Raw genomic sequence first — 10,487 nt, 5'->3', positions numbered from 1 at the left:
CTCAGAAATTGAGAGGATGCTCCTCTCAAGTTTTTGAGAATGAATGAAACATACCACTCCTTTTTTTCAATATCAGTATCAAATGACATGACAATCCTTTCACTTGATAATAAGCAAGCAAAATCCTTTATGTTATGAAAAGTAAGACAACAGTCATTGCACAGTATAGCAAAAAGTTTAATACAAAAATTCTAAATTTTCTACAATTATCACATTTGGATACAAATCACTTTGTCTACAGTTAGACATGTTTGACCATACAAAGAACACAAGGCATGGAAGCGTAACAGTGATGATAAGGTCTCTTATCACAGGTGCTCCCACTGAACCATCAGAATGATGTTTAGTATGACAAAATGCACCACTTGAAGATAAACCTTCCTCTTCACTGGGAAAGGAAAACCAATGTCACAATTTGGACATACAGTATTCAACATTGCTAAAACTGTATATTACAAACAAAATTTACTTGCTCTAGCTAAACGGCAAAAGGTCAGCTTACATGCAAACTTCTAGCCTTGCATTACAATCCATTATCATTACAGTCATCTCTCTATCATAGTATTTTCTGATCTAGTTCTTCTATACCCTCTTACCATTAGTCTTCATCCTCCTACTCCCAGAGCTATTAATTTTCTGACTAACTACTACTTACCATTTCAAAACACATGTTCAACCATCTCATCTTTTGAGTCCTTTTGATTTTAATTATCACCTACTTCTATCAGAAAACTTGAGCTGAATTTCTACTTTAACAGGGCTGGACCAGATTTAATTTTTTAAAGGAAAGATTAAAAAGAAATTATAAAACATTTTAAATGCTAAGTAATTTCTGTTTTTTTTTATTTTTTCAGTGGTAAATGACTCCATTTACCACTGGCCTTTGACCAACCCACTCTAGCCTACTGACCATGGCTAAGAATCCCTTAAAACCTCTATGATATCAATCTTGGCTGGCAACAACATAACAAGATAATGTAAAGAAGTTGGAGTCCTTATGTCAATGCCCTTAGTTTCAGTGAAAACATGGTAAGTATTGCAACCCTGAATCTTATAATAAAAACAACAGTCAATGGTCAGGGGGCAACCAATGTATAATCATAACCTCTCTGAAGCATGGACTGCTTGAAATCACAGAACACTTGAGAGAGGAAAACCTTAGAAAATCTTGACTTCCTTGTCTAGGGCCACAGGGCCCAAGGAGATCTGTCAAGAGGGAGAGAACCTCCTTTTGGAGCAGACAACTGAAACTCCCTTGACTGAAGCATTTGTGGTATACTAGAAATGACCCAAAAAGTAAGGAAGATGACCTAATTAAAACCCTTTTCTGATTTATGCAGGTTTGATCCTATATAAGTGACTTCAATACAAAAACCATACCATCCTAGTAGCAATAAGTAATAAAAATAGGTGAACAAAATAACCTCAAACCAAAAGGTCAAGTAAATATAATTAAATGTAATAAACTAGAATAAAAAAAAATTCATTCAAGCTAAACCTTAGCAAAAAATACAAGTAAGAATAATGAAGGAAAGGGCAATTACAAACAGCAATGGTGGGATAATCGTCATAAAAATTAAAGAAGTAAAAACAGTAATGAAATTGAAAATAAAATACTAAATTTCCAAACCTGGCAAGTTGGGAGTTGTTGCAACCAACAATACACACTACTTCTTCCCTCTTCAAAGCTACAGAAGATATGTGTCTAAGGAATCTGACACCAAAAATTAAGCTACTTTTTGAAAATCAAAATGCCAATTTGCAGACAAACACCTACAAAATATTGGAAACAGAAAATGAAGTTGAACACATCTTCATTCGAAATAAAGATATTTTCTGCAGTTTTCTCTGTCCATATCATGAACATTATGACAAACTTAATTAGATTTACAGTTGCAATCAACACCTAGATATAAATCTGCTTGTCTCTGCATTAAGGAAATTTTGAAAAGTATGAATATACTAAACATAAATTTGTAAGATTAAGGCCAAATATTCTCCTCAATTCTATTGCTGAAGGCTAGTATTTAATACCAAAGGAGGTCAACATCAGTCCTGTAACCCCTATTGATTTTTAAAAAGGCAACCTAATAAACCTGTGAGAAAATGCATTTCTGACAGAGAGAGAGAGAGAGAGAGAGAGAGAGAGAGAGAGAGAGAGAGAGAGAGAGAGAGAGAGAGAGAGAGAGAGAGAGAGAGAGAGAGAGAGAGAAATTAATTATGCCAAGTATTCTTTGCTAAACATGGTCAAACTAGTTGCCTATTTTACTTTAGAGGATACAGGTATCTTGTTTAATTCATAATCTACATTTCTCTTAAAGTTAAATACTTCTGAAGTTCTCATGATGATAGTAAGTACTGACAGTCTGGTATTACTGCAAAAATCTAATACTAAATCTAATTCTTTCAAGACCAAAAATCCTAACATGACCTTTCAAAGCACTATTCTCAAGGCAGTGCAATGGTGAAAGTACAAAAAATACATCAGTATATTGCCTATCAAACCACTACTTTTATCACTCAAGGTTCAAGAATAAGGCCTCTAATAGGTTTGCTACTTTGTGTCCTACTTGCAGTTACCCTTCAACATTCTTTGGGAGAAATAACCGATCTTGAAATGACTATGATCACAGGGTGGGTGCACTTTCCCCGAGTAGTTCTCTCCCTAAAGGTAACAGTCATCTACAGTGATACCTACCTTACAACTAACATCAATCACCTTCAAATAAGATATTTGAGAGAGAGAGAGAAAAAAAAAAGATATTGCTACCCTGTGCTTATACTTCTGTTGTCTTACTGTTCACATTCAATGTCAATTAGCAGCAACCACAAAATACATATAACGTCAAATAGCAGCAATCATAAACTACTGTATACGTACTGTATAGCATAAACCATTTTAAGATTCTCCAAACTACATTAAAGTTCAGATGCCATCATCAACTTTCAAGCCTTAGCTTGACGTTCAACTAGTCCAAGCAAATATTATATCACTCTTCCTAATTTTGCTTATTGCAATGCTGGTGAAATATCTTCCAAATCCAATAAAGTTCAATTATAAAGAGCTCTTCAAACATGACTCCATAAAATGACCAGTTACACAGGTTTTTATACAGTACAATATATAAAAACCTAAAAATTGTGGCTTTCAATATTCTAGGAGACTGGTTTTTCAGCTGCTTACAATGACACCAGTCATTTCCTAAGAAACACTCCAGGATTATCATCTCTGTCAACCACATTCATTTTGTTAAATTGAAGATAAACATTCATTTTAATTTCTATACCCTGTCTACATTAACTATACTACTAAGTATTATACAAAGGCCATCATACACTATTATAAAACAGGACAAATAAATAAATTAAATAAATACATACATACATAATTGCATACATATATATACATATGTAAACCTTGCAATTTCTAAATTATGAATCCATCATTTTATAGTTCAAGAAACATTTCTATATGTACATGCCCAATATAATGAGAGGTCGCCAACAAGGCTAGTTAAGTGGGTGGCCTGTTTTGGGAATACATCTTTACTTATGGCATTTATGGCATTAAAGACACCATAAAAGTAAATTTTATCCCATGAAACTTATTTGGTGAACAATTAGTTTCCCACCCTTTCAATTTATAAAATAAAAAATAGCTTGGTGATTTTTTTAAAACTTCAAATGCCTACTCTTCTCATGCTACTCATTATTCATGAATTAAATTATTACGGTACAAGGACCATAATGTTTTTTGATAAACTTTAGTTTGCACAACATAAATTGAAACATTTCCCACCTTCCTCCTGTCACATGTCTTTCAATTAACAGGCTAACTCCTGTAAGAAGATAATTCAATAACTAAGTGGGATTTGCTACTAGCATCAAACATGAATGTTTCAAGACTGGTAAAAATTTCTGCTGAAATTTCTTTCTTTATGTAAAAGCAGCCTGGAGAAAGCGATGGTCATTTAATATATAACGTGTCTCATGAACTCCTATTAACATCACTGTTATTATCTTCATTATTGTTGTTGGTGAGCAATCTAATTCAGTTAATGAGTCGAAAAGCTCACTCTCAATCGAGGGGCTTGAAGGATTCACATTTGATTAAATGAAACTACATTAAGAAAAACTGACAAAACATTTCTGTTAACTCTCCCAATTAGAATGTGGGTATTTACTGTAGGTCAAGTTCTGGAATTCGACATGACAATATATTTAAAGTAAATAAAGTGTAGTTATATATAATCTCACTTTGATATATGAAATTAAAGTTCTAGATATGGTTTACATTCATACACAATGTATGCATATATGTATGCATAACATACTTGTACAAGTACTGTACGTACACTGTATGTACATAACGTACAAACCTATACATTCACACGAAGACAAACAAAAACTTCATGTCCAATACTACAATTTTAAATCATCTTTAAATGACATCAAGAGATAGCTCTTTGATGAAGCTACCATGCACATATGGAGAACCAGTGGTAAATCCAAGTCCACATTAGATATAGTTGGTTAGTTCATATCGACAGCATGTTGAGACTAGAAGTTAAAGTTATGGTTAGTTTTATCACACCAATAACTCACATTAATCAATACCAATGTGATGGGTTAGTATTTAAAACTTCTTCTGACTAGCATTTAAATCCAAAGTTCATTCCAGCTTGAAAAACACTTCACTTTCTTGCAAAGGAAATTTAAATAAAGAGTAATTACAACTGCTCACTTTGCAGACATTGTATGGAGTGGAGAAGTGCCCATTCAAAATGCTAAAACATCTAAGAACAATTCAACAACTGGAATTTGCACAGACCTCCTGACTGTATTATCAGCAAGAGTGAAGTATCTTCAAACCTTATAAGTACAGTATATATGAAATGCGTAAAATTGTTACCACCGATGTCCCATTTGAACTAAAGATAAGGATAAACTTATTTGTAATACAGGACTATTTTGGAAAATTATATTTCCACAATAAATTACTCTTTCAATATACATAGGACACTTGATAAGAACGGACCCAAAGAGAATTAAATATCAAACACAGTGAAAAGGTAAGAAGAGTTTCATTTCAGAACTACGCATTCATACTTGGGTAAATTCTATAGACCTAGATTAAACCTTACTGTACAGTTATTAAGTACAAATTTAGACAAATAAATACGTATTACCAATCAAATACAATTCTAAATACATTAATAAATAACACCCAAACAGCAATTACCATCACATTCACATAAAATCCCTTGGGATGTTTTCACTGGTTACGATTGTAATTGCTATGCAGTGCATAAAATACATGTAAGTTAAACTCCTGGATACAGGACACACCTCTCGGAATAGATGACCCTCGGACGCCAAGGTAAGGTACTCTACTTTGAGATAAGTTTATCAATCTACATCTACAATATTGAGCAGGCCGTTTGTGGGACCAACTGACACCTTAAGGCAGGGAAGGCATTTATCAGGTTGAATTGGATTATCACATTATATCTAATCTAACAAGGGAGCCACTACATCACCCCATTTGGTGTTCCTAATGTCCGAGAGTCTTCCCTCGAGAACAGCTTCAGTCACACAGTAATCAGGATACACATGAACATAAACATATACTACCAGGATGCCAAGGCCACATTCTTTCCCTATTACATACATACATCTATACTTTCAATCGGTTTCATAAAAATGCCATGCTCTCAATACATTTCTTTCTAAGATTGTCATTTGTTAAATGTCTTTTAAAATGCCCTTCCTTCAAAAGCACACTTATAATAAAGCCCTTTCTCATATTTTAGGTGGTTTCCAGCTCAGCAAAGTCATATGAATGATGTTGCTTCTTACTATTCAAGTGCAAGACTAACTGGTCGGGTAAACCAATTCACGCCTGAGAGAGAGAGAGAGAGAGAGAGAGAGAGAGAGAGAGAGAGAGAGAGAGAGAGAGAGAGAGAGAGAGAGAGGTAACATCCTGCTCTTGAAATTAGATAAAATACTATAGAAAGAATTACAAGGTCTTTGCAAGGATCATTCATGTTTCTGTATCCTTTTTCAGTAATTAACAAATTTTTTTTCCAATGACTAGGAAGATGAGGTTACTATATTTACTCATACAGAAACTACATCCAGTGTGTTCATTTGAATTATACATACCTATAAGGCCAGTATGTTAAATAAATGCTACTAGCTCTTTCAGTGGATAATTTATTATAATGTCTATTTGATCAAATTATTTTAATGTCTTTTCAACACAATTCAAGTATTGCAGTATTTCATTCTACTTTTCAACAAAACCTGCCATTTGTAGCCAAAATGCAAATTATAAAGGACTGTTTTGTTCTGTGAACCCCTTTAGGAACAACTAGTTGCAAGTTCAAGAGCATATTAGACACAAGTGTGGGTTCCATCAAATACAGACAGTATTATAAAGCTTCTATGTACAAACTTTGTACCACTGACTTTACTTTTTTAGGTGAGTTTAACTGGGCCACTGAGCCATAGCTCCTTCTTCTCCTATAGCTGGTTCATTGAATCCGGTTTTAAAAAGGGGAGGGAATTGGTGCAAAGGAATGCTAAAGAATATGGACAGACAGGCAGAAAAAGGCCGGAGGTCATGATAAGGAATCAGAAAGACTAGCAGCTGGGGCACGCTGATGCTTCAAAGCACCTTGGGTATTGGGGAATACTGAAACAAGATAAGCTGCCCTTGGGAAAAGGATATATACAACGCTAGTTAAAAAGACCCATAACTATATAGTGTGTTATTGCCTACATGATGGGCAGGGGAGTGGCACAAATTACTGAAGTTTTTGGTCAAACAAAGAAAAAATCTTTGTCCCACTTTATCAGTACTTGGTAATGCATAATTTGTTTGTTAATGCTCAGTATGAACTTGAGTTTACCTACATAAAACTTTGCGAACTAGGGATACACTGCATAGACAAAGAAAGAAAGTCTATGGTAAAAAGGCACAAAAAAATTCACAAAAAGAGAAGATGCAGGTTACTTAAAGAAATAGCTAAATATGAACTGGTAAAGATGTTATACTCCTGGGATAATAACAATGCAGTATTCTATTTATAATTAAGTTAATTCTAAGAAAATGGATCCTACTCTTAAATTAATCCTCTTCATATATTTCTAATTAAAAATGTCACTCTCCTTTGTAAATTACTGAGTCTGATGCAATATTAACCATAACATTACATTTGCATCCAAAATTTTACAGAGAGATAAACATAACTTTACTGGTTCAATTCCCCCAAAAATCCTGTTCCTTTGCTACTTATGAGATTGGCAACACTCTATTATAAGTAGTGCTTCTGGCTGGGTCTCGACAAACTTTCATGGCTTCAGAAATTAAATATTTGTTAATAAATGCTGTAATTCCACAAGAGTTAAATACATCATGGTGACAACTATGATGTAGGAACACATAAAACTCCCATATAAACATAAACGACGGACACTACACGAACGGAGTAACATTGTTATTCAAATCAAGTAGAAATTACCCCAAGAAGAACAAGATATACATGAGGCCTTTGTTTATACTGATCTAACAAATATTTGGATGACTAGTGCAGCAGAAGCTTGTCTGAATGCTGCGAGTAGGAATAACGGTAGGTAAGTGTTAGTTGGCACTTCTTACGGTTGCGTCATTATACATACAGTAACTGTATATATATATATATATAAATGTACCGTCAGCATATATATTTACATAAAGCTGCCACACTTTCACTTCAGAGCTAGACTAGTTTGATTGTCTGTGAACAGAAATGTATTCATAATTCAAATAGTTTCTATTAATACTTCATATACAGTAATTTAAAATTCTCATGATAAATGGGTATGATTAAGAAATCAAATTAAAGCTGTTGAAGACAGAAAGTATTTCTGGATAAGTCTTAAGAACTAATACTCATGCAAAAGATAAAAAATAAAAAAGACCAACTGAGCCTTTGAAGAAATTCAATATCTTGTTTTCCCACCTGAAATAACCATGGGAGACTTCGAGCTGCTGACGACAGTCCGACGACTTGACGGCAGAAAGGATGCAAACCCAAATACTGATACTAATCTTCTCTCTACTACTTCTTGTTGGATGCAAGACTTTAAGACGACAGACATTAAAAACGAGCTCAATATTGATGGTATCAAGATGAAGAGTGCAGTAAGTTGACATACAATGGAAGAAATCACAAAGTGAATTTAGTGTAACTATACCTTATGGCATTTACCAAGACTAGACTATATTATTGCAGCTTTAATGCAACCCAACAGGCATATGAAGGCATCATATGCATAGGTACACATGCACACGCACACACACGATCTAACAGACACAAAATGAACTATTTTATTAAGTTCCTTCTTGACTAGACACTACTAGGTACCAAATCTACTATCAATCATTAAATCACCAAGATATAAAAAGTACAATATACAGTGAAACATGCTAGATGTGTCTATAATCTGTACTGATATGAGCAATGAGGCAAGGCTTTTCAAAAATTTTTTTGTTGCATATAAAACTTTTCTTAAGCCTTTTAAAGAACACTATTTAAATCACTGTCAATAAGGCATTTTAAATATCAATACATACAAAAATCTTTTACCTACAACAAATTATCTAATTGCCTCCAGGCACTGATTCAATTTAGTCCACTGTAACCCCAAAGCTGCGCTGTAATCATCGTTTGTAGCTCTAATGGACTCCTGATTAACATAACTGATACATACGGTACTTACATTCTGGTCTGACATAATCAACTAGAGGATGTCAATATCTATGGGTCAGATAGCATCTCAGGTCATTCCTTAGGCAGAACGAAGAAAATTCACTGACCATCTTCGACCTGAAGACGAGAATCCTCATCATCCTCCTCCTCCTCCTCCGTGTCCTCAGCAATGACTAAGCTTTCATGGTGATCAGAGGAATCTTCCTGGTCACCATCGACACGGTCACAGTCATCATGGCTACTATCTCTCACGTTGCCACCGTTGCTTCCAAGCCCATTAAGACCTGTTAGAGCTACTTTGGCATCATCGGATCCTTCTACACCATCATTACCACCTTCACCACGCTGTAAAACACCAGCTTCTTGCGCCTCTACTTCAGCTGGGTGATGTTTTCTGTAATATAACAAATTTTCTAAGACAATTTGTATTTTTCATAGCTACAAACCTGAGGTCTTAACAATAGGATAATTTCTAGTGCCTAGCTGGATCCGGTTAAATCGCAGATGAAAGCAAGGAATCTTGTGAGATCTAGCAACACGTGCGTATATCGGGTAAAGAGTAGTCAAGGACCACGCACCTACGCCACCGCGTCAAGTCTTTCCCAACTCAGGATGTTTTAGCAGACAGAGGGATAGCTAGAGGTGGGCAGTATAATGTTAAGACCCCAGGTTTGTAGCTATGAAAAATGCAAATTGTCTTAGAAAATTTGTCATTTGTTCATAAGCGAACAAACCTTCAGTCTTAACAATAGGAAAGACTCATACTTGGAGGGAGGTACAAGACATCCTAAACTGGCTGGGGGCCTACCCACCAGTCCAGCTCCAGAAGAAATAACTTCCGGAGAGGGACTGAAGCCTGTGAGAAGCTAGATAAACTGAAATCTAACTACCCATACCCTGAGTGACGTACAATGATATATGGGAGAATCATTGTACAGGGAAACAAAGAGAAACTTTTTGACTGTCCAATAACAAACCAACACACCTGGGTTTGTTATCGCTCCGAACTTCCCCCTTGCCAAGGAGTGAAGCAAGTGCTACTGAATAGAGGGTTAGATATTTGTATACCAAGTATGACTACCTTACTCACCTTTATCAGACCAGTCCAGCGAATGACGTGTCTATTCCTTAACCCGCCCGAAGGAAGAAGGAGAGGTACAAGAGACAGAAAGAGACCAGCCAACTCTCTCACCCACACAATCATCTTAGGTAAGATACAAAAGTGCCCTGTTAAGTGCAACTATGAGTTACACAACCTGTTGGGCAGCCACCACAGGACCCAGGGAAAACGTGTCCGTAGATCTGTGGGCAACATCCTTAAGATAGAAACAGGTGAACATGGACTGGCGTAACCAAGTACTACCAGCGCTCAGCACTCTACAGCCAAGTTCTTTTTGAAAGCCAGAGAGAGACTAATACCCCATACGTCATGTGCTCTAGCCAGCACAGACGTGGTGGCAGAATCATCAAGAGTCAAGTATGCCTGTCTGATGGCATCCCGTAACCAAAAAGAGATAGTATTCTTTGACACCTCTTTCTTTGTATGTTCTGTGCTAACAAAAAGTCTGCGGCAGCCTGGTCTAAGGTGCCATGCCCTTATAAGATAGCAACGCAGGGCCGGACAGGACACAACAACAGCTCTTAAGTATCACCACCCACAAAGTCATTCAGTGATGGAAAGGAAAATGAAGTGAACCTATCATAGTGCACAGAGGGATTTTGGGTCTTGGC

At 35.7% G+C, this 10,487-nt stretch overlaps 1 protein-coding gene across 2 annotated transcripts in view; it reads right to left on the bottom strand.

The window, feature by feature from the left end:
• Window positions 1-829: 829 nt before the first annotated feature.
• The window catches only part of LOC135217890 (protein abrupt-like), a 48,546-nt gene continuing 38,888 nt past the window's right edge, over window positions 830-10,487 (bottom strand). For both annotated transcript variants that reach the window (XM_064253925.1, XM_064253924.1), the window contains exon 7: window positions 830-9,150. In XM_064253925.1, the coding sequence (XP_064109995.1) occupies window positions 8,856-9,150 (295 nt within the window). In that variant the 3' untranslated portion in view covers window positions 830-8,855. The remainder of the gene's footprint in view (window positions 9,151-10,487) is intronic.

Source organism: Macrobrachium nipponense, chromosome 9 (assembly GCF_015104395.2).
Source record: "Macrobrachium nipponense isolate FS-2020 chromosome 9, ASM1510439v2, whole genome shotgun sequence".
In the NCBI taxonomy this organism is placed as follows: domain Eukaryota; kingdom Metazoa; phylum Arthropoda; class Malacostraca; order Decapoda; family Palaemonidae; genus Macrobrachium; species Macrobrachium nipponense.
Note: the sequence above shows the minus strand (reverse complement) of the source record. Positions and strands in the feature narration are given on the sequence as shown.